We start from the raw sequence: 25,344 nt of genomic DNA on the forward strand, positions 1-25,344 counted from the left end.
TGCTGAAAGCTTGCAAGTAGATCTGAGGGTGGGTGGCACTACTTCAGGACACTATTGGTCCCAACTGCTGTAAATGGACAGTTGAGACACAGTAGACAAGAGCTGCAGAAATTACAGAACCTGAACCACCCAAAAAAAAAAATCAATCTTCTGCTGTTGGCATCTGACTGAGACGATGAAAATTAACATGCATCAGTCTGCATTGCTCTGGATTGTTATTGAGCAGAACCCATTTGTCAGCATGGACACACATCCTCTGGAATGGTGGCTGAAGCATGAAGGGACATATGACTCTTTAGCACATCTGGCACATAAATACCTTGTGACACTATCTACCACAGTGCCATCCAAATGCCTGTTCTCACTTTCAGGTGACATTGTAAACAAAAAGCCAGCAGCATTATCTCCTGCATATGTAAACAAACTTGGCTGAATAAAATGTAGGACAGAGTGGACTTGTAGGTGCTGAAGTTTTACATTGTTTTATTTTTGAATGCAGTTTTTTTGGTAAATAATTCTACATTTGTAAATTCAACTTTGTGATAAAGTTACTTTACTACATTACTTGTATTAGGTGAATTGAAATACTAATTTTTTTATAGTGCAAATATTTGTAATCCAATATAAATAAAGTGAGCACTGTACACTTTGATTCTGTTGTAACTGAAATCAATATATTTGAAAATGTAGAAAACATCCAAAAATATTTAAATAAATGGTATTCTATTATTTAACAGCACAATTAATCATGCAATTAATCACAATTAATATTTTAGTTGTGATAGCCCTCACTTTCAGACTTTCCTCCACACCCACCAGAAATAGAAACTTTTTTTTAATATAATGAAGAGATTCTCTTGTAATTACAGGAGCTTCAATAAAAAATATAAACCTACACACAAAAATAAACCACCACCAAATATCATAAAGTCTCATGATTTGACAAATTGCTAGTCTCTCAGCAAACCTACATTACATGGTTTCAGCCACCACATTTATGGAAGGCTACAATGAACAGCAAGCAACATTACTTAAAGCACGACCATGAAGAAAGAATTTTAAAAAACAGAATCACAAATGGGAGCAACTACAATATTTTATTGTAACCTTCACATTCCCAGCATTCCTCTCATTTATTACTAGCTAGGTTCTTGCTAAAATACAGAGTCTGGATACATCAGCTATGACTCTCCTCTGAAGTGGGGTAAAATATGGTTGTGCTCCTAGCGTAGCTAAGCCAAAAACAGTTTAGTACCAGCTTAAAGAGAGCATGCTGCCAACCATTTTCCTTGTGTAAACGGACCCTCAGATTGTGAGTGCTTCTTGACAGTATCCTATTAACTTACAATGCTGCTTTTGCATAATGGGACTCCCAAAGCTGCTCATTTCCACCTTGTTACTGGAGTGCTCTATAAAAAAGAGAGGTTTGTCTCCAAGTATGCGCATGCACACCCTGAGCTAACAGATAAAGTGTCAGACAGCACTCAAGTATATGTAGCATGGTGCTGGGGTTTGTAGAATGAATAAAAAACTTGTGTACTGCAAATAACTACTTCTCTGCAGCTCTGTACATGAAGTTCTTAATGCTTCTCCCTTCTGTCCCATCTCAAATCTCCACCTAGATGTCCTTATGCAATCTCAGTTTAGAAAGAAACTGAACATACAGATGCCTATATGGGTCCTATCACCTCTGTACCTGAGCACCTGCTTACCATACTAAATTCAGTTATCTCCTATTTAGTGAAGGCCCTTCAACATCCCACCCCAACCTACATTACACTTGTTTCCCTCATACTCTCCAACCTGTGCTGCCTGCGCTCTTCTGTAGCTGCTCTCCTAGATATTGTTTCTGGGCATCTTCCCAGTTTTTCAAGTTGAGTGTCATACAAGGAGAAGAGACGGAATTTCAGCCAAGATGGGCAGCTCCATTGAAATCCTTCACTGAAGACAGGACAACATTTAACCATAATTCAGAGAAAAGAGTGCATGTTAAAAACCACCATGCACCTTAAAGATTAGGCCTTCTGATCATCCAGTGTAGCGTATCACGGTCTATAAAGGTATCTATTTTAGCATATGAACAACTTGGTCAAGGACAGCAATTTCTTCTGAAGTTTTAGAAAGCATTCAAGTACAAGCACTTTTTTTTTTTAATTATTTTTAAACTACCAAAAATGCCACAATGATATTTTTACAATTACATTTGAAATCAAGTATTTTAAATAGATACTGAAGGATGAAGATGGGTCAGGTTTGACAATGAATGTCAGTATCACACTTTCATAAGTTACTACAACAATGAATTTAAACTACCTGTAAAAATAGTTTTATAAGAAATCTTTGAACATCAATCAAAATTTGTTACACTAACAAAATGGATCATTACCAGTTCCGATATTGTCTTAGTACCACAGTTCATTCGCCTATCAAGAAAGTTGCTTTTTTAAAGTAAAGTACTTCTAAAATTAGTTTCAATAGGTTAATTTTAATGGGTTTTCCTCACTCATTATTATTCTCAATTGCTTAGATACAAAGATAAAAAAAATGTTTTTATTCTCTTTAAATGCAATTCTAAAGATGTCAAAACTAAACCCTACAGAAGTCAGTTAACATATGTTTATATCCATGATCTAAAATGGTATCTTGAATTTATCTAAAAGAAAAGAAACACAATAAAGGGTTGATAAGCTTAAATATTTCAGATGTTCTCTATGGTGTTTTTTAACCCACACAGCAGAATGGGAAACAGTGATTCAACAGAAAAAAAAATTTACTGTATTTCACCCTACGGGCATTCAACATACAGATGCATCATTTTAAAGAGAAAGCATGTTTTTTTTGTAAAAACAACAAAAAACACACAAGAAAGTGTTAATGTCAGAATATATGTTGGTTGTATTTTTTTGTTGTTCGGTTGGGGTTTAAAAAACAAACAAACAAAAAAAAATACACTCAGAAAGGCAATACATTCTGGTGCCATAAAACTAACTTGAAACAGTAGACTGCAGCAATTGTTGTGATCTAACAGTTAACTATCATCTCAGAAGTGTTTACATTGCATTCAGCTACAGAATAGATATATCTATTTCCAGATAGAGAACCCAGAGGTGAAGATGGGAAACCAAAGATGACAAGCACAAACATCTCCATGTAGGAAAATTGTTTTCTTTCAGATCCTTAGCGTGCAGAAGTGCTAATTGCTAGAGAATTCATATTTTAACTGGAAAAGACATTCAGTCCTTGAGAAATTTTCCAATCAAAGAAACGCACTAGGGTTTGCACGAGAATCTTTTTGGTTCCTGTATCTATAAGTCAGCCAAACTCCCAAAATCTGCAAAAGAAGAAGATAGACACTTAGCAGTGCTTTTATCTCCCCACTCCACGCATCTGGTTTAAAGAACAGAATATTTTCCATCGTGCCTTGATACATAAAATTTGCAAATGCAAGTTCAGGACGTGCTTGCACTGGTACTTAAGTCACAAGAAAACCCCACAAGTTCCCTTGTTACTAGTGGGAGGACATATCCTGGGAGAGATTTCATTCTAGCAACAAGGAGAAAAACCTGCATATCCAATGTGTGGGGTGTTGGCATATACTTCCCTATGACCACACCAATATCTACAATTATTGCTTAATCATTTATCTACAGTATTAACAATGTAACTGGAAAGGTGTGGCTACCATACGCACTGAAGATTAGAGACTTGGGAAACCACCAGTGCTGAAGACCACATGCCTCTTGTTAGTTTCTGTTCGCTATCCACTCTGCTTGAGTTGCTAGTCAGAAAAGCTAGACGATGTTGAATAATAGTGTTAGAGATTTCTGTAGTAAAGAATTATGCTAATGTGCACTCACCTCAGTGAAACTGAAGAAGAGTCCTATGCCACCTACAAATCTCAGTACCATTCCTGAATATTCTTCTATTATAGGTGCACATGTTAAACATCGGTTATCTTTAACGCAAGCCTGTAACAGAAGAAATTACAGCTTTTAGATTATTAAAAAAAAATGTAGCACAAACATGTGAAGCTAGCCAGAGGCACCTAGTCTTTAGATGGCATAGTTTTGCCCAAGACTGGCATTTTTAATAAACTGGACTGTAAATAATACATGACTCCTATGTCATGCTTTTTAATCAGAAGATCTCAAAGTGTTTAAATGAGGTAAGTACCATAAATGAATTGATACAATTTCTGTCTTGTGTATTTGATAATGATTTTTCAAACTACACAGTATTCCTGTAAACGTGATGATATACTTAAGCTGCTAAGCAATGGCAATATGGTTGCAAACTTCTCTAGAAAAGAATACTTAACAAAAGTTATATCTCAGTGATCTACTTACAGCAGAGCAGGTTTCACTTGAATTGAAGTTTCTGAAACCACAACAGTCTAGATTCCTCTCAATATCTTCTCTAGCACTCTTTGTGTTGTTCCATCCAACCTCAAGAAGTTGTCTCTACAAGACACAAAGTTAACACATGCATCATTTAATAAATGCTACCCTTGTTTTTTGTATTTCATTGGTGTCCATGTAGTATGCATGATACTCACAGACACAGCCCCTGTCCTGATGTATTTACAGTCTAAAACAAGCAATATACATATGTCATGAATATAATGTACAAATAGCCCAAATAGCTAAAGCAAGAAAAATATCCAGTATAAGGTTCACAGTCCGTATGGATTATCTCCACACTTTTTCAGATCTGCAGCTGTACCACCAGCAAAGTGGCAACATGAATTTGAATAGGCAGCAGGTTTAAAACAAACAAAAGGAAGTACTTTTTCACACAATGCACAGCCAACCTGTGGAATGTCTTGCCAGAAGATGTTGTGAAGGCCAAAGATTATAACAGGGTTCAAAAAAGAACTAGATAAGTTTGTGGAGGATAGGTGCATCAATGGCTATTAGCCAGGATGAGCACGGATGGTGTCCCTAGCCTCCGTTTGCCAGAAGCTGGGAATGGGCAACAGGCGATGGATCACTCGATGATTACTGTTCTGATCATTCCCTCTGGGGAACCTGGCATGGGCCACTGTCAGAAGACAGGGCTAGATCTGGTTGGTCTGACCAAATTGGCCATTCTTATGTTCAGATCTCTCATTAACCAGATTTTAGTGAAATACTGGTTTTATTGTGACCAACGCCATGCATGGCTGATCATCTAGTTGCCATGCTCTTATTTGCTCCCTGCTGCTGATGGGTCATTGAATTGTGTCAGATACTAATGCTAAAAGTTAAGAGGCACTAACTGAAGATGCTCCATAAAATCCAACAGTAAAACAGTAAATTTTATGGGCAAGTTTGCTGGAGCTGGGACCTAGCACAGATCCTGCTGTGGAGGAACAAGAGTAAGTTAGTCAGAAGCTGTAGTAACCGCAGCATCAAGCTGCTCAGTTGCACTGAGTTGGCTGGTGGCCCCAGGGAAGTTCCAGAAGACTGGAAGAAAGCTAATGTTTTGCCAGTTTTTAAGGAGGCTGAACAGTATGACAAGGTAATTAAAGGTATGTCAGCCTAACATCAATCCCACACAAGATAATGGAACAGCTGATACAGGACTCTAGCATTAATTATATTACTTTCCTTTAGTTCTTTATTAATAATCAACATGGGTTTATGGCAAATAGATCCTGTCAAACTAACCTGATATTTTTTTTGATATTACAAATTTGGATAAAGGTTATAGTGTTGATGTAATATACTTAGATGTGACATTTTGATTAACATGGCACATATGAAATGGATTAAAAACAGGCTAACAGAGGTCTCAAAATATAACTGAACAGTGAATTGCCATGAAGTGAGTTCTTTTCCAATAACGTCCTGCAGGGAGCCATTCTTGGCCCTACACTACTTAACAGTTTTATCAATGACCTGGAGGAAAAAAAACAAAACAACAAAAAAAACCCCCCAAAACACAAAAATCATCACTGAAAGTTTTCAGATGACACTAACATTGGGGCAATGGTAAATAATGACGAGGACAGATTACTGTTTCAGAGTGATCTAGATCACTTGGCAAACTGGGCACAAGCAACAAATATTTTAATATGGCTAAATGTAAATGCATATATATGGGAACAAACAATGTAGGCCATACTTACAGGATGGGGGACTCTATCCTGAGAAAAAAGAAAAGGAGTACTTGTTGCACCTTAGAGACTAACCAATTTATTTGAGCATAAGCTTTCTCGATGAAGTGAGCTGTAGCTCATGAAAGCTTATGCTCAAATAAATTGGTTGGTCTCTAAGGTGCCACAAGTACTCCTTTTCTTTTTGCAAATACAGACTAACACGGATGTTATTCTGAAACCTATCCTGAGAAAGTGACTCTGAAAGAGATTTGGGGGTTGTGGTAGACAAGATGAACCCAGTGTGATGCTCCCAGTGTGATGCTGTGGCCAAAAGTGCTAATGTGATCTTGGGATACATAAATGGAGGAACTTCAAATAGGATTCTCGTGCAAACCCTATATTTGGCACTGGTGTGACTGCTGCTGGAATATTGTGACCCGTTCTGGTGCCCACAATTCAAGAAGGATGTTGATAAATTAGACAGGGTTCAGAGAAAAGCCACTAGAACGATTAAAGGATTTGAAAACATGCCTTATAGCGATGGACTGAAGAAGCTCAATCTATTTAGCTTAACAAAGAGAAGGCTAAGGGGTGTCTTATTACAGTCTATAAGTACCTACATGGAGAACAAATATTTAATAATGGGCTCTTCAATCTAGCAGACAAAGGTATAACACAATCCAATGGCTGGAAGTTGAAGCTACACAAATTCAGACTAGAAATAAGGTACATTTTTAACAGTGAGAGTAATTAACCTTTGGAGCAATTTACCAAGGGTTGTGGTGGATTCTCCATCACTGAATTTTTAAATGATGACTGGATGTTTTTCTAAAAGAGATGCTCTAGGAATTATTTTGGGGAAGTTTATGGCCTATGCTAAACAGGAGGTCAAACTAGAGGATCACAGTGGTCCCTTCTGGCCTTCGAATCTATGAATTAAAGATTAAAAGCTTTCAGAAAGGGTGGGTGCAAAGGTGAGGAAGAGGAAAAGGGAGCACCTTTCCTACTTCCACCTCACACAGAGCCATCAATTAAAGCCCTGCCACATACCCCCCTTCTCCCATGACAGCTGTCCCAGTTTTTTTCCCCCACATTAAGAGGTGTGATCACTGTCATCAGTAGCTCCAGCACAAACTATGCTTGATAACATCTTATCCATGGATGTGTAAACCTCACTAGGTTACAAAGCTGGGCTATAGAAGTGAAGCTGAATAAAGGAGGTAACCTTTAATAAATGGTACAGATTTGTGAAGTCTAACAGTTCAAACAGGATATAAACTTAAAACAAAACAAAACAAAAAAGACTGGCTCTTAGAGGCAGACTGCGGGCCCAGAGGACGGGGCTGGTTCCACGTGCCAGTGTATTACTAGACAGTCACTAAGCAGGGGGGTCAATGATCTGACTTGTGGATAGAGGGAGGAGATACACCTTAAATCAAATAGAGTTTACATGCTTAATAGACTGGATTGAATATACCTATAATATCCATAGTTTCTGGATTATTCAATTTATTATATGGAAATGTTTTTTTTATGCGTAAGTAATTCAGTGTTAATCTAAATTTAAGATAACAGCAAAGGAAACTACTGAGTATTAGTTCAGCTTGCTCCAAATTGCTGAACTTCACATCACATAACTGACATACTTGAGAACAGAAATGTAACCAGAAAGTCTAAAAGTAGTAAAGTCAAAATATAAACCACTGAAAAGGAACACTGAACTGCATCAATGACCTCCTAGGAACCTGACACCCAGCACCGATTTTGCAGCAGTCCTTAGCTTAATAAAGGATGTGAAAAAGGTCCCCATCATCCTTTATAGAGACATATAAGCAATATACTATGCATACTACAGTTTGATCAAGTTGTCAAGGCAGCAGTACATAGCTCAAATCTACCTACAAAACACATCATTTTTGTTCAACTGAAAATTCAGAAGAAATTTCTTACCTGCTGATCTTTGTTCAATGCCAAACAAGCACAGGAGACAGAAAACTGGACAATGAACACTAGCAAGAGAATAATCATGTACTGAAGAAACAGTTAAGGTTACATTTTCAAAGGAATTTTAGGTAAGCAAAGCACATGCTTAACAGTTACATGCAGAGTCAAGTATGTACATAAATGGTGCTTAAGAATATAAAAGCTATTGAGCATCTAAATGGGAGGGCTTGGCCATCTTTTGGAATGTATAAGTAAGCTATAAAGAATAAGTAAGAGCTCAACCAGACAATGCTTTATGATACAAGTTTAAAAAAAAAATCTAGTTGCAATGCTTTGTATTTGTTTTCTATAAGTCACATGATTTTAAAGATCTAATGAAAATTCTTTATTTCCCACATATTAAAATTTTAAAAGGACTGGATCTGGGACTCTGATTCAAATACCCAATTAAAATTTTATTTTGATATTTCCTGCAACTACACAAGCTACATAAGGTTCATTCTTGCTCTACTTTAAGGCATTACCAGAACAGCCTCTTTGTGATGGAATAGCCGCCTCATACTTGACAGACACTTGTCTTCCTCAATGACTCTTTAGACCACAATATTTCCCAATGCAGAGCAGATTTTACAATTAAAGGAGACTAAGTTCCAAACAAGTCTGTTTCTAAGTCAGATATTCCTTTTAACTGCAGGAGAGCCCATAGGACTTAGTTTAAACGCTTAATATTTACTAGAGCAAAGCTGTAACCACGGAAATAGAATAAATGGTGATCCTCAGGAAATATCTTTCTTGTATCAAGCATCTCCTGTATGTGTGTTCAAGTGTTTTTGGTGGTTTGATTACATCCAGGCCTGTACACAGCTGGGGAAAAAAGAAAAAAAAAAAAGAGCTAAACTCAATTGTAAAAGTGACTTTGCAGCAAAACATGGCCATGTAGTAGTGTCACCTGGGCTTCCATACCTTTTATTCGTGTGCTGCACCAGAACATGTACGTTTTCCAAGGGTTTCCTACAGGCATCTGCAGCACAGAAGCAATAGAACTTTACTGTAGCTGCAGCAGTGCCCATAAGCCCAAAAGCCTGGAATATTTGTGTCCTCTAGAATAGATGCAGTCTGCCATATATCCATTAAGAATTGGCTAAGATACAGAAGCAACCTCCTTCCCCCCCCCCCCTTTGTCCTTCTCTCCTCATCCAGCTACAGATAGGTATGGGACTAAGCTAGACTGAATACATTTTAACTTTGCAAGGAATGCTCAGGTCCCAGCTGCCCAGAAGATCATGTGAACCCATAATTATGTCTGTTTTTAAAACCCACCTGTGTGGGCTAGCCACCACACAGCAATCTCTCTTGCTTGCCACACTTATACATAACGTGGAACTCATAACTGTAATATAAAGCACTAACTAATCAGGCAACTGCTCTATTTATAGGATATACAGCCTCCCGAGGGATCTTCTTGCATCCTGCATGTGCCATGCCTTTTCCTTTAAAAAAGGAAGGATTGGGGAAGAATGAGTGCAGGACAAAAAAAAAAAAAAAATCTTACCATCTCTGAAAAATTGTGTTTATTTTGATAAGGTAAAAGCTAACTGTGGAGACTAGTCTGTATGGAGTCACCACCGCAATGGAAAAACAGTAGATAAATGCTTTTCTTAGTGGTTTGAACAGATGTGCAAAAGCAGAGCTGTAAAAGGCTGAAGATCCACTGCATAATCTACGGTCCTTTATGTACTAAGGAGCGACTCCTAGAGGTTGTCTAAGGAAAAATATTCAAAATTGATAAAAAAAAAGATATGTTTGGAGAGAAAACAGTGAGCTCTAACTCTGCTGCAATACACTGGACAGAATGGAAAAATATTTAGCCAGAACAGGGAATGTTCATTTGCCTTTTAATGCCTATTTAATCTATTTATTTGTATTAAAGCAACAGTCAGGAACCTGACTAGAGAATCAGGACCCCGTCATGCTAGGTGCTTTACAGACAAAACAAAGAAAAGAATCCCTGCCCCAGAGAACATTTATCTGCTGACCTTGTTAACAAGACTGCAAATTTAGATCAGCAATAAATTTTGTGATGCAGAGGACCATCTGCAATCATTTTGATCAGACAGCTGACCTAAAAGTGGGAAGTTCCATACTCCCATTGCTAATCCCAGATTCAAAGTTAGCAAGGGTTTAAATGACAGATTTTCTGCGTACAAAGTAGTTAATTTTCCAGGCAGTCTTAGTGGGTAGGCAGCACCCTTTGTTCAAACATTCTTTTTCCTTAAGTGACTCAGAGTCTCACCTTATTACAGAAGGTAACCTGAACCTGCATAAAACTTACACAGGAGACAATACAGGGTCTTTCTTCTCTTGTTTTCTTAAATCTGTTTTTTAAAATGAATCATACTGAAAGGGAAAAAAAACCCTTATTTTTAAATATTGAAGAGGCAAGTTTTGAAAATTTGTATTTAGTTTCCTGTCGTTCATTGACAGATTGTATACTTCTGGAAATTGAACTATTGTTTTAGCAAAATTAAAAAAGTCACTTTATTTTTCATTAGTGGACTGCACCCAGAAATCAAAGTTGGAGCTGATGAAGCTTTACCCCGCATCCAAACCCCAGAACGAAAGCTAAATACGATTATCATGATTTAATCATGGAGGGCATCACCATAAACTATTTACATAGTGCCAATAGAGCACGTTGTCAATACAGCATTAGACAAAGTCCATGCTGGGACCCCCAAGAGCCTCTCGGTGCCATCTGGCAAAGGGTTCACTGATCCGTAACAGCAACTGCTATCAGGCCTGACAAACTCACTACACTCAACACACTGCTTTCATAGTACACATCCAAAGAGGATCAAGTGCAGTATCTAATAAAAGTGTATGTCCTACTGATCATCTTTGTGAGATGTATGGGTGGGTGATATTTAAGATGTATGTATGTACTGAAATTCTATTTTAGAATCTGTGTCCCACGCAGGTCTGACAAACAGGTTTTGCCAGACAAAGATGTAGCTTCACCTGTCTTCCTTGGTTCACATATAAAGTAAGCATTGTAAGCCAACACAATGGAAGTCGGTCAACACACATCAACACAAAGATGTGAAAGCAACATGGAACCAGCACCCTAGGGCAGTGGTCTCCAAACTGAGCTGCGCGAGATCACCCTAGGGGGTGCACAGCAGCAGCAGTGCTGCCGGGCCACACTCAGCTGTTTTTTCCTTCGGCGGCAGCTCTGCACGTCCATGGCTGGTGTTCCCCTCCAGCGGCGGGTCTTCTTCTGTCGGCAGCACGTCTGCAGCAGGTCACCCTGGGGGTGCGTGAGCCTAGAAGTTTGGAGACCACTGCACTAGAGAATAAATCACAGGGGTCATCCTGACTCTAGGGAAAAAACAGTGGATTTGGGGGTGTAACAAAGCAGCAAGAGGACATGTTTTTTATCCTTCACTGAAGTACCAAAGAGAACAGGTGGATCCTAGTCATACTGATTGGCGAGGCTGAGAGATTGCTTTAGGTGAGTAACTGCTTTAGACAAAGATTCTAGCTTTTTAAAGTTAAGGTTTGACTCTAAGGATCGTGTTATACTTTTTGTTTTATATGTAACCATTTCCGTTTCCACCTGTCAGCCTTACTCACTGTCTTGGGTTGTGGCTTTTGATAATAAAACTTAAGATTGTTTTTACTATAAATATATCTCAGCGATGTGAGGTTATCAAGGATCTGCTCCTGCACTGAACTGTGTGTTCCTTGGGGGACAGGAAATCTGGTAATTTCTGTGGGTGTCAAGTTAGAGGGGCTGGATGCTGCAGGGGGGTGTTTTCAGTGGTGCTTGGATACACCTATTGTTAACCTGCAAAACAGAGTCCTTCAGAGATTGTTTGTGTGGCTAATGGTGTTAGGGAGCTGACACCCAGTTAAGCACCGGCAAGTCTTCCTCTCACTGAGGCAGGAGGGTAACAAGGAGACTGTCAGCCCTGGGCACCCCGAGAAAGTGTCTTACATGCTCAATTCTAATTCAGGCTGACAAAGGACTAGATGTGAATGAAAGCAAATGAAATAGGTGTAACCCACTTCATAGAGATGCAAAGATCCCATTGGTGCCTGAGAAATATCTTAATTTCCCTATAATAAATTCAGGGGAACCAGTTACACCAGGGCTGTCATCTGACTCCACTACAACACATTTGAGTTTACTTTAACCTAGAGTTAGAACTGTGTTATAATTAGGTCAGGGGACAAACATGCAGTAAAAGTCTCCTGTGACTGTTATAGATGTAATGTAGATGAGTCCTTGACAGAAATAACATTCTCATCATACAAATAAAAAGGAAGCAAGAGGTTTTTAAAACAAAAACACCACACACCTACAGTGGATGAATGGACGCATTATGGAGAACTAATTTTGGGCACAAACTGGGAAGGAGTGTTGGGGCACCTTTTTGTTCTGTGTTTGTATAGCACCGAGCACAATAGGGTTCTGGTCCACAACTAGGGATTACTCTAACACACACACACACACACACACACACACTACAACTTGTGTTTGTAAATTTCCAATCAAAGGATACAAAGAAGAGTAACACCTGATGGTGTTTGACTGCACCGATCAATCCAACCAAAGCAATAAGGAACAGAAAGATCCCCACTGCAATTGCCACGCCAACCACTCGGAAACTAGAAATGAGGCCGAAGCCTATACCCCATGCTGCAATTCCAATCAGCAGCAGGCTGACCAGCTAGAAGGGAGGGAGGGGGAGAGAGAGAGAGAGAGAACAAACAAACGACAATTAGTATCTAAACAAAAAATAGTAGAGCTTGCTAGTACTCCTAGCACTAATGTTTCTTGAAATTAAAAGAGGATACTTCCCCTCCCTACCACTGAAAAAACTAAAGTCCAAAATATGAAGTTAACAATTTAAAAATTAGCTCCTGTAGAGTTCTCTTGTTCATAATGTGCAAGTGTACATTTACCTTTCAATATTGTGAATGTGAGGTCTGTTCCAACACATTCCATCCTGAGTTTAAGACCAATGTCTCATACCAGAGACACCAATATAACCATGGGTATTATAATAGAGTTGAGCATGCATCTGAAACAAGGATTAACAGCTTTATACCACAGATTGAGAAATAAATTAGAGTTCCAAATACCTTGTGAGAAATACAAGGTCTATTTAAAAAAAACAGGATATACTTGGCTCGGTTGCTACATGAACAAGTTGGAAAAAAATACCCTACTTTCTAGACATATAGTCCAATCAGCACTACATCAGTGTTAATCTTCAACATTTTCTGAATTGTTGATGTTGGGACAATACACATTTACAGAGATCAAATGCAAAGATGCGGTTTGCAGTATTTGACATGCTACTCTGACAGCAAAACAAACAGTCAGGAGTCTTGTCCTCACTGAATGTGCCTTTGGGAAGACAGCTTTCCTATGAAGCAAAGACTAATCATCACAGCAAATTCAAAACGCTCTCAGTAAGCCGTTTCCTTCCTTTCAAAGGACGGTATTCTGAAAATGCAGACTATGGTTCAGCTAGTTTACTGGAAATATTGTTTTATGAGCAGGAAGGCCCAGCCTTTCCTGTGTTCAATCTAACACAAAGAAAAGGGTTGGAGCCATGAAAAACTCCAGGATCTCTAGATCTGGGATGGGATATGAAGGAGGGAAGTAGACCACAAATAATCAGAGCCCGGAACAAACTATGAAAGGAGCTGGGGGGAAAAAAAAAAGGGTCTCACGTTTTAAAAAAAGAGATTGAAAACTGGAAGTGTTCTCAGTTTCTAAAACCTGGTCTTGCCGGTAATTCACAGTTTTGTAATTAAGTGCAGCTGTAAGTATTTTGCCTAGTACAACTATTTGATTTTACTCATCACATAAATGCAATCTGAATGCTACATGTGGCTTTCAATTTTCATTTAAACAAATTTACAGCAAGACATCTTCATGCTCCCTCCCTAAACCCAAACAAAAGATTTCCAACTCATCTTCAGTTCCAACATAGTTACCCAGGGCCATTTTTAAAGGTATGTATTCAGAAGTCCCACTATGGAAGTTCAAAAAAAAAAAATCACATAGGCCCCGAAATACCATTTTTGACATATATAAATCCATTATGCCACTAAGGGCTTGTCTACAGGGGGCATAAGGGAAAATTAATCCAAACTAATTAAGGTATGAATTTGAAATGGATTAGTTAAACTGCCTTAAATTCCTGTATTAACACCCTCATTGAGAATTAAAATGGCCTTCATTCAGTTTAGTTTAATTCACTTCCAAAATGAATTAAGAAAAGCCAAATTAAGGCCACTTTAACTCTGAAAAACAGCGTCCACATGGGGATTTAATGCTGTTTAACTAATCTGGTGTCTTGGATTTTTACTTTTACTGAACTAGGCTTAGGATAAAACTAGGTAAGCAAGACTCTGAATGACACTGTCAAACTGCCCAGTATCTCTCAAGGCCTTTTTCTGTGGAGGTAGGAAATTTGTTTTGTATTGATTTTCATAAAGAAAGACAATAAAAAGTTCAAAAAGGTAAAGATACACCTTGCATAAGTCTCTGAATATCACATGCTTCATGGGATCTCCAAAACAATTATGCAATTTTCTAATAGGTCTAAGCTGCAAGACCAGACAATGTTACATAGACTGTTGGGGGTGGGGGATATCAGTAATAAACTAGGAAAAGACATACATGAGTAGGGAAAGGAGGGAGGAACAGGATGGGGGGAGGGAGGAAGGGAGGGAAAAAGAGGGGGTATTAGGTGGAATAGAGGTCTGGCATTCTGTAAGCCATCAACATTTTTTTAATCCAAGTTTATCTAGAAACAGGGTCCAAATTTCTTTGAAATCATAATTTAAAGCAACCTGTAAGAGAATTTGCCAATTTAGTAATATTACTTGTACAAAGGATGAAAACCCAGCTGTACTGAAGTCAATGGAAGTTTTGCCACTGACTTCAGTGGAGCCAGGATTTATTACAAGATATGCTACCTCACTAGTAATATGCAGCAGGTAATTCTCAAGCTATACATCAAATAATGAGAGAAGAAAATGAAATATAATGTACTCAACTTTGGAACAAATTCAATCAGGAAGGATCATTTACTATACAGCATATCTGGTTGGGTCATAAGAGGAAGCCACTGTTCTCCTCAATTTAAAACGTTCAACTGTGAGTATATTCTTCAAGTACCATCAAATGTATCTTTACTTTTGATGGCAGTGTATTAAGATACACACTATCACAAATACCCAAACAATTAAAAAATATAGTATAGAGTAAGTGGGTCTATTTTTAGTTTATTTCCATTTGGAGTAACTGCAAGGAACCACAGACTGTGACTGTAGTAATAAGTACAAGTGGAATGTGATAAACTCCAGTTTACTCAAGTGGGCAGCATTCATACGTAAGCAGAAACTTTCCAGAATGAAGGATAGCTTGTGGCACTCCTCTTAGAACAGGCTAGTGCAATCAGGCTCTCATTCTCCCCTACTCAAATCCTTGGTGTCTCTGAAGAGAGCAAACAAAGATGCCTTAGGAAAGTCTGGTGGTGATGATTAAGGCTACAGTTTGGTCAAGGAAATTGTGGAATCCGTGACTTCAGCCCGCAGCAGCTGGGAGCTGGTAGTCCCACCTCCCATGGTGGCCGGGAGCTGGGGGTCCCCCTACAGCTCCCCAGCCAACACGGGCTGTGGAGGGGAAGGGCAGGGGCAAATCTCTTAGAGCTCCCCAGCTGCCACGGGCAGAGGTCCCTACCAGCTCCCAGCCTCGGGGAAGGGGCCACAGCTCCCAGGCACAGCAGGATGCTCGACCCTCCTACCTCCCTGTTTTGTCATGGACATTTTTAGTAAAAGTCTGGGACAGGTCATGGCTTCCGTGAATTTTTGTTAATTGCCCATGACCTGTCCGTGACTTTTACTATAAAAGTCCATGACAAAAATTGTAGCCTTAGTGATGATTGCTTGTTCAACTAAAAACTGGACAGAGACTAAATGCATTTCAGAAACATTTATCAGATGACAACTTTCAGTCATTAACAACCTATACTGCTGCAGCTGCATGGTCTCCTGTGTAGCTGCTCTACACTGGCAGGAGAGAGCTCTTCTGCCGCCATAATCAAACCACACTCAATAAGCCTGTCTGTCTGTTGTCTGTCGCCAACATAACGCTGTCTGCACTGGGGTGTGTGTGTGTGTGTTCGTTCCCCCCACCAGCCCAGAACTGAAGCATGTAACTTGCCTTCATGGGGCCCTGGATAATTGCCCTGCTTGTCAGCACCGAATGCCAGCCCTGCACTTGCGACCCCCCTAAACCTATCCTGCAACCCCCCAGGTTGAGAAACGCTGATCTAGGTGAGTTGAGTACACGCTGGAAGGCATGTTGAGTACTGCCAGGGGTATGCGTACCCCTAGTTGAGAACCACTGCTATAGATATATCAATGTCTATTAGAAAATGTAAGGAGCCTGGAATGTGTTTTCTGTTCCTCTGCATTTAATCTGAGATCTCAAATTCATAGGCCACTCTTGCATCATATGGAAATTAAGGCTAAATGAATTCAGTTCTTTAGCTAGCTGTGATTAAAACTCCTATCAGCCCCTGCCTACCTCCTTCCTCCTGCACAGCTAAGGGGAAACGGTCCTGCCTGCCTCCTGAACCAGGAACTGGCTGAATTATGTTTGGAAGCAGCAGCAATTGAGAAGCTGAAGCAGTAATCAGATGACAAGAAGGGAGCTGGAGTAGAAGTGAACTTGGAGAAGGAACCACTTGTGCATGGAACAGACGGACACTGCCAGACATTACAGATTGTCGGTCCGTGTGGGCCTTATAGGGGAGCAGCAGCTGAGCAGGGAACCAGTGCAGAGGTGCCCAAATGAAAGTATGGCCTGGAAACCTGCAAGCACCTATCGGCTTGGAACAGAGACTGGACTGGAAAGGGCACCCTGGACACTAGGCCTGGAGAGCCCTAACTCTTGAGTGGACTGCTCGAGGGACCCAAACAAGAATCGCTTTTGCTCACTTTGAACTGTAACTTCTTAAGCCTTTGTACTAAAGATATCTGCTACCTCTTTTTCCTGCCAGTCCTAGCTAAACGCCTTTTCCCTTGGCCCAGTAACCACTCAGACACATGGCTAGCACCCACAAGACCTACACCTGAAGCACCTACAGCAGTGGTCCCTAGACTTTTGAGGGCAGTGCCCCCCCTTCCCCCTGTCCACAACCCCCCCTTCTCTCTCCCCCCCCCCGAGCTGGGAGCAGCTGGGGTGGGGGGGGGGGAGGGGAGAGAAGATGTAGCCAGGGTAAGGGGGCTAGGGCCGGAAGTGGGGCCAGTATCCGAGCCGCAGCCAGGGGCAGGATCGGAGTCGCAACTGGGATGTGATGGGGGCTGGCAGCCGGGGCTGTGTGCAGCTCCACTCCGAGGCTAGCCCCAGCCCCAGGCAGAGTCACAGTCATGCTCCCAGCCGGGTGCAGAGCCGTACCGAGCCGGGGCCATACCGAGCCGGGGCCGGGGCTGGGGCCGGGGCCGGGGCCGAATCAGAGCTCGGGGGGAGGAGGGGCTGGGTGGCACTCTTCCCCCATGGGGCTGCCCTGAACCCACTGTGCCCCCCAAAGGCCCCACCCTACCTTCATAGGGGGGGGCACGTCCCACACTTTGGGGTCCTCTGACCTACAGTATGTACCTTCAAGTGACAGCACACCTGGCATGCTACTGGCACTGTAGGGGTTTGGGGTATTGCCCCAACTTCCTGTCCCATTTATATAGTAGCCCACCTGTAATGTTGACTTTAGCAAAGATTTTCTCCAATATCACTCTCCATTAAAGTTTGTGTGTGTACTGAAGCAGCTATAATGAAAGGACTGGTTGACTCACGGCGATTGGTAACAGGCAATTTCACCTGTAGGTCACTGGTTTAACTAAAGGAGTGATCAAAGCCTAGTTACTAAACAACCTTGTGACGTGACAGGCAATATATGTGAAAGGAGAGAGGAATGCTGCAAGTCAGAAAAGCGGGTTGTGCCGTTGGCATGACAGTCCAGCTGAACTATGTACAATACTCGCTAGTTCAGAGCAAGTTGGGTTTGCTGCTTTTAACTGAAAGAATAATCCCCTTTTCAGAGGAATTGTAACAAAAATGCCTCTGATGTTTAAATCATGTTTTGTATACAGGTGTCAGAGGACCATTTATTTTTTGCAACTGTTAGAAAATCTAGGTGCCTGTATTTTCGTCTTTGTTGGTTTTCTGTGCCAATTTGAGACACTTGGTACCATATTTTCAAAACAGCTGAGGACCCAGTCCTCATGTTCTTTTCCACAGCAGGAATTGGAGGGTGTGGCAGCATAAAGGCAGCTTTAAGCCACCTTTGTGCCTCCTATATTCTGAGCCTTGCTAGGAGCCAGCCTAAGGGCTGCTCTAAATTGTGCTGATTTGTAAAAGCTGTCTAGGGACAATTATGCTGGTTTAAAAGAGCCAGACTATAGTGCATTCCACGCCCCTCCCTCCTACTCTTGATTTTCCCCCTGTAGCTGGACTGGCAGCTATACACCAATCACTTCCTTTCACTGAGGAGATTTCTTGGAGACCTGTTTCCTCCCTCTTTATATCATCAGAAAGGAGGTGGATAGTGCAGCAGAAATCTGGCCCAGGTGTATCTTAGACTCCACTCCCAAATATCGAGGCACACAAAATTCGTGAACCCTTTTGATATTTTGACCTTAAGTTTATTAACCAAATGACTGTTTGGTTACAACTAGTCACCTTTTGTGACTCAAATCTTCAAACTCATCAAAAGTACAGTGCTGCACAAAATGTAGAAGAATATATAGCAGCCATAGGCAAGCAAACCGTCACAAACCTACGCCCATCTGCTAAACCAAAGCCAAATTCTGAGGTCTTGTTTTGACCACCTCTTGTTTCATCCAAGTGTTTGGAGATTCCTCAAGAAAGACAACTCTGGCAGCGTTGCCTATATAATCATGGTTTTGGCTTATTAGAAATCCTACATCATTTCCATACCAAAAGAGATAAAACAGGGAGTGCAGGCTGCTGGCAAATCCTAATAACGCCACAATTCTCGTAACAGCTCCTCATGCTACCCCAGACCTGTATGTGGGGTCATAGTGAGTTTAACACTAGCAGTTTACTACACATTTAAATTAAAAAAAAACAAAACAAAAGCCAATGGAGGTTTACTTTTTACCTGCTTGAGCAGACTTTCTACCACACAGTAAAGTCTGATCTCATGTTCTCGCATCTCTATAGCTAAATACAGACACCGTGCTCTGCTTAAGCTATTTGCATGAGCTATTGCCAGTCAATATGAAACCCGAAATATCAGAAGTTGCCGAGCTCCCCACCAGTATCTGACAATTATATAGGAAGTGAAATTGACATTAAACCTTGTAATAGACTGATGTATGGTAAATCCAAGTACATTTCCAGGTTTGTCACATGACTCTTAGAAATATTCCTAGGCCCTCTGTAGCCAATGTTATGCACTATCAAATGTGCACAAAGAAACTGGTGACAAGAGCATGCAATGGATCAATATGATTTAGTTTAGGTTAACAAGAATATTTACTAAATATTTAGAAACAGCTTCTGTATCATCATTTTGTATAGACATAAAAACTGAGTCCATCTTATAAAGCTACCTTCAAAGTTACCTTGGGTGGAGAAGGTGTTACATATGGGGGAAAACAGTATATCTACGAATATCAAAGAGATAAGATGAGGTAGGGTTCTTCAGTACAAGCAGTTGCTGTGTAAACCTCCCCTTACTGTCTTGGCACTGCACACCCAAACTTTTTAATTAAAGACATTAAAAACTCTTGAGTGGAGATGCCAACCATAACAAGTAGTGTGGTCACTTAGTAGCTGCTTATCTACATCACAGGTTGAGAAATTCATTTTCATATTAACTCAAATGGAAATTTGCTCTGTTCTCCTACAGACTATGAACTAACCTATTACCCCATACGAACTTGTCCCATCCTGGCACAAAGTTAGAGTAGTCCTCTGGTTGCTCTTATTCCTGACTGCACATGATTCCAAGAAGCCATTGAAACAGTGAGAAATCACTGGGAAATAGGTACACCTGCCCCTGTTTACCCTGGGAAAACCCACTGTGCCAAGGGTAAGGAAGGGGTGGCAAAGAAACTGACATGGTGGCTCTTCTTGGCTACACTAGGATCTCCAATAGAGGGAATCCTTGAAAAAGAGGACAGATTCACTAGCTTTGCATTGGAAGATATTTTTCCCATGATGGAGTCCACCCGCACTTGGCTAATGCTTTGCTATTAGCCATGTTCCTTGTTGTCAATAGCCAGGCTGGCAAAGGGTTGTCTTCTCAATATGAGAATTTCTGTCCTCATCCAAGATCTTTTATGAAATTCAGAGCAAATTTTATTTTCAGGTTATATTGGGAGATGGGGAAAGGGAACCTGTTGAAAAACAGAAAAAGGACGTAGCATTAATCCAGTAATTACAACAGCTGTAGTTACTATAATCCATCAGCACAACAGGCAGTGTTATAGAAATATGGAGCATGACATGACAAAGCATGACATAATTTCAAAGTAATACTAAAGTATAAGACAGTTTTACATACCCTCAGTAGATAAACGTGAGCTCAGTTACAAACCACTATCAGATATTTGGTATTTTCCATTGATTAAACAAACAAGGTGCAGTTACATCATGAACTCTGTACTAGCTAAAATTACATACCTTTAACTGGAAAAAAAATGAAGCCACATCTACAGTAAATATTTATGTAATTTAAGTAAACACATTCAATAATTTAAAAAAAAAATCCAAGTTGCAATATTGAAAGTTTTAAAAAAATTTCAAAGTTAAGTCTCTACAGTTCCTGCAGCAACAGAAATTTAACTCTTTAGGCTGTTGCTCAGAGGATACAAGACAAGTGGTTTTTGGTGGGATGGTTGTCAGCAGGTCTTTAGTTAAATTAATCCTCACAGCAGAGCTACCTATTTAGGTTTTGATAGTTAACTGCAACTTCAATATTCCCCTTCCGATAAACTGATTAAACAAGATATTAACTGCCAACACCTTTACTTAATCACAGTCATTAAAGAGGAACTATCTACTTAAAGAAAATCCTGTCTCATTTATGTAAGCTAATATTACTGCAATTACCAACTGAAAGTTTAGCAGCATATTTTTTTAATATATAATGTTATACACAAACCACATACATTTCTATTTGACAATACTTTGCAGACAGTCATTTTACCCTCTGGAATAGCAACAGGCGAAAAACCGTGTTTTAAAAAAATGTAACTGCAAAAACCTCAAAAATCGGCACGGACGTGAAATTACATATTTTTTCTCCTAATTGACTAGATTTCACATTGATGTTCCTTAAATACAAAACAATTTTCCCAGTAAGTCTTCAGTCAAGAAAAAGCACTTAAAGTATGTGAGTAATCCCACAGGCTTCAGTGCAACTACTCACATTCAATTGACTGTATGCAGGCAGATTAGATTCCCTGTTCCCACACTGAATCCCAGTGTGGTGAGTGAGGCTCTGCATGGGCAGTCACAAATTGCAGGACCAGGACTTAAGCACATTTGAAGCAGACCTCCAACAATTAAGTGGAGGAGAGAATAAGTTATCAGCAAAACATACTCTAAAAAGAAGAAAGTAATTAGCCCACTGAAGGCAGAAACATTTTAGACTTTTTGCAAGGTGTCAACAAAACAATACAATACAAAAAAAACCCCACCACACCCATTTCATTCACGGATTCGTTCAGACAATTTACAGCAATGAACTTATCATACTCAACAGAAGTTACTTTTCACTATTGTACCTGTAAAGTCAGTGCCAATAGTGACTTGTAATATCCTGCTTGGTTGTTTTGAAAATTAAGATATTATTTTAAAGTGACAGAATATGAATTATAAGCTTTTAGAGGCTACAGTAAGAACCTGCAATTCCCAGGATAAATTAGCTACTACTATGGAATATAAAAAGACACCTCACATACTAAGCTATATTGTCCCAATTCCAGACACAGAAATTGTTCAAGAGATGCCATCAACTAACTCATATGTCAGAAAGAAATTTTTTTAGTCATGTTACTCACTCATTGGATTATTTGAAGAGGATCCATTTTTTTAAAATACAGTTTGTTTTTATTCATGCTTTGGTTGCTTTCTGCATTTCTTCCTACTTAGACATTTAAACCAGTTTAAGTCAGCTGTACTGCCGTGATTGGAGTGCTTTGATTTTTAATATTGTCAGGTCAACACCCAAGGAACTGAGCAGACTCAGCATCTTGTAGGATCAGGCACTGGTGAGGCCAGCTTTGAGTAGAATACAGCATTACCAATACTATTGTGACTCAAAAATCTACAGACACAAGTCTTCTGGCTTGGTTTTACTTGACCTTAATGTAAGGCAGTGTTGGGCAACCTGCAGCTGCCGCATGCAGCCCATCAGGCTAATCTGCAAGTGGGCCGGCAGACTGCGTGTTTACATTTGCAGAGCCACCTGCAGCTCCCAGTGGCGGCGGTTCTTGAGCGGATTACCCCGATGGGCCACGTTAGGCCCATGGGCCACAGGTTGCCCACCCCTGTTGTAAAGAGAAGTCCCATTTGTTTTTCTAACTACAATTACATTTCCTACAGGGATCAGATGGGGTATTCGGGGGGTGGGAAAGAGTGGCAATGCTCTTCACAAAATAAAACACAAGTTGTCAAAATGAGGCCTTCTCACATTAGATTGTGCAGGTGTTTAAAACAAGATAACGTAGTTCTCTGTGGATGCGTTTAAAACATGAACATGTAGCTCCCCCTTGGTGGTGCTGATCTGCCCATAGGCTCTGCAAGACTCCTTGGGCTTAGTTACTAAGTAACTGGGGGATGGAGGGGAAGAGAAGAGGGAAAAGAGGAGGAAAGTGGTGTTATCTTCCAAACACCACCACAGCCATGACACCAAAAGGAGAATGTCACTCAGTACATTGTGCAGACCTGTGAGTCTCTCTGTCCTCCCTTACATGAGAAATTAAACAGTTAACAATGTTGGACTTAGAAACACATCTTTGCATCAGTTTACACTCTTACATATTTGAGGTTTTCTTCACATCCATAACAGCTAGAGACTTACTTTTGTTTGTTAAATTAAAGCTGAGATTCAAGAGAACAAGATGCTATCTCCAGAAAGGTGCCAGTATGCAGAACTACAGTGGATTCCAAACGGGATATCCAGGCTGACCTGGCGTTCTCTTACATTATTGTCAAATGTAAAAGTAACAAAAATATTAAATGCATGTTATAACGATTAAATTTAGATTTTTAGGAGATCTGTGGAAGGAAACAGTTATAACACCTCGCTACACTTCTCCCTGCTTCTGCACCAAAAAGCCTTATAATAAAAAAAAAAATTAGTTACAAATTTTGTTTTCTTTTATGTATTGGAAATAGCTACTTAGTTCTACTGGGGGAGGGGGGGTAAAATTTATAAGGTTGTTTTTAAATTTGAGCACTGCAGTGAGTCAGTCATTTGCACATACAACTTTTAAATCCAGTAAAAAACAAAATATTTTACATCTCCTCCTCCCTAAACAGCCAGTACCCTACCCAACAATGTTTTGAAATATTACTCATTTTTAAAAAGGAAATGGACATATGAAATTATTGTAGGCATTTCTAAATCACTATTGCTAGAGGCTCTTTAATATTTTCCCCTCACTGTGTATAAGTGTCTATTGAATGAACTTGCTCATATGTGCAGCCTAGATAAAAGATTTTGCAGAGCCAAAATGACATACAAGTACAGCAGTTTTACATGTAATCATGCCAAAGGGACCTCTTTTTAGCACCTTACAAAGCACTATGGCAAAAATGTAAAAAAGGAGCCTTCCTCATTCCTTCACTGGACAAGGAGATCTTTCTAACTAAAAAAAGGTGTGAGCAGATTTATTCTCAACTTTAACCAAATGACATTCAGGCTTTGCAGTGCTCTTTCCCCACTTTCTTGGTTTGGCTTGTTTTATAACATAATAAATGAGAAACTAAATGCAATAGGTGACACGTGATGATTTAGTCAGGTGGAAGTTTGGGGGTGGGGGGGAGAAGGCTTCCAGAGCCTAAAGTGCACTGGTCAGCAGTTAAACAAGATAAGCACGGGTCTCAAGGAGACGAAGGTGTATTTTGATCTGAAACAAGACACGTTGCTCCAGTTTACAAATCACCAGCATCACCAGCACGGCAGGATGGTTTTTAAAACAATTGGTTTCAGAGTAAACAGCCATGTTAGTCTGTATTTGCAAAGCCTCTTACAGTTTGTATGGCAACTTTCACCTTCTCTGTGTATATCTTCTTACTATATGTTCCATTCTATGCATCCGATGAAGTGGGCTGTAGCCCACCAAAGCTTATGCTCTAATCAATTTGTTAGTCTCTAAGGTGCCACAAGTACTCCTGTTCTTTTTAAAACAATTGTAGTTAGTTAGCATTAGCAACCAGACTGATACTGAACACTGGAGACTTTACTGATCAACAAAATAGATTCACAGGCCAATCCAAGCTCCCCTCCCCCCGCATCCTAGGAGCGTACAGATCTCTGCACCATCCCTACACAAGTCTGACGCGTGGTCAAACAACCCTGTCTGTCTCCCAGACGATTCAAGGCGGACTTCCCCCTTCAAAGAGACTGTGAGGCAAGCCGGACACCGAGACCCCAGCAGCTGCTGGTCTTTTAACTCCCTGGCCGATCTCTCTGCTCTGCCTGCACGCGCTGCCCAGCCAGGAGCAGCTGCTGATCCCGGAGGCTCCTCGGCGGTGCCCTGGCTGACGCGGAGGCAGAAGCACCGGCGCAACGCCCCAGCCTCGCCTGCTTCAGGCAGGCGGCAGCCTGACACGCAGGGGAGCTGCTCTGCCTCCCTCTTCCCCCGAGCGGGGGGAGTCACACTCAGGCCCGGCGCCCCCCAAGGAGCTGCCCAGCAGGGGCACAGGCTGGCGCTGGGCCGGCAGCAGCGGCAGCTACTCACCGTGTAGAGCAGGTTGAGGGCGCACAGGCAGTTCTTGGAGCAGGTGAAGCCCCCGCAAACCATCTCGCCAGCGCCCTTCGCCGCGGCGGGAGAACCGGGCTGCCGCGGGCGGGCGGGGCGGGCAGCCAGCGAGCGAGCGAAGGCAGGAGCGGCGAGGCCCTCGGGCTGGCGCCTGCTGTCCGAGCGCTCGCCTCTCCCTCGCGGCAGGTGGCAGCTCGAGCCCGCAGTGCGCTGGCAACTCACGCGCCCTCCCGGCGTGTCGCGCCGGCGATGCCACCGCCTCGGGGCGGGTGGGA

General features: G+C 40.9%; 1 protein-coding gene across 1 annotated transcript; it reads right to left on the reverse strand.

Moving 5' to 3' along the window:
• Positions 1-466: 466 nt before the first annotated feature.
• On the reverse strand, positions 467-25,333 carry TSPAN13 (tetraspanin 13). Its single transcript, XM_048838322.2, has 6 exons — positions 25,049-25,333; positions 12,589-12,756; positions 8,030-8,110; positions 4,347-4,460; positions 3,858-3,968; positions 467-3,331 (listed from the first exon to the last, which is right to left on the reverse strand). Exons 1-6 carry the CDS (start codon positions 25,109-25,111, stop codon positions 3,257-3,259), a joined length of 612 nt encoding a protein of 203 aa, XP_048694279.1. The 5' UTR covers positions 25,112-25,333; the 3' UTR covers positions 467-3,256.
• Positions 25,334-25,344: the final 11 nt, after the last annotated feature.

Source organism: Caretta caretta, chromosome 2 (genome assembly GCF_965140235.1).
Source record: "Caretta caretta isolate rCarCar2 chromosome 2, rCarCar1.hap1, whole genome shotgun sequence".
Lineage (NCBI taxonomy): Eukaryota > Metazoa > Chordata > Testudines > Cheloniidae > Caretta > Caretta caretta.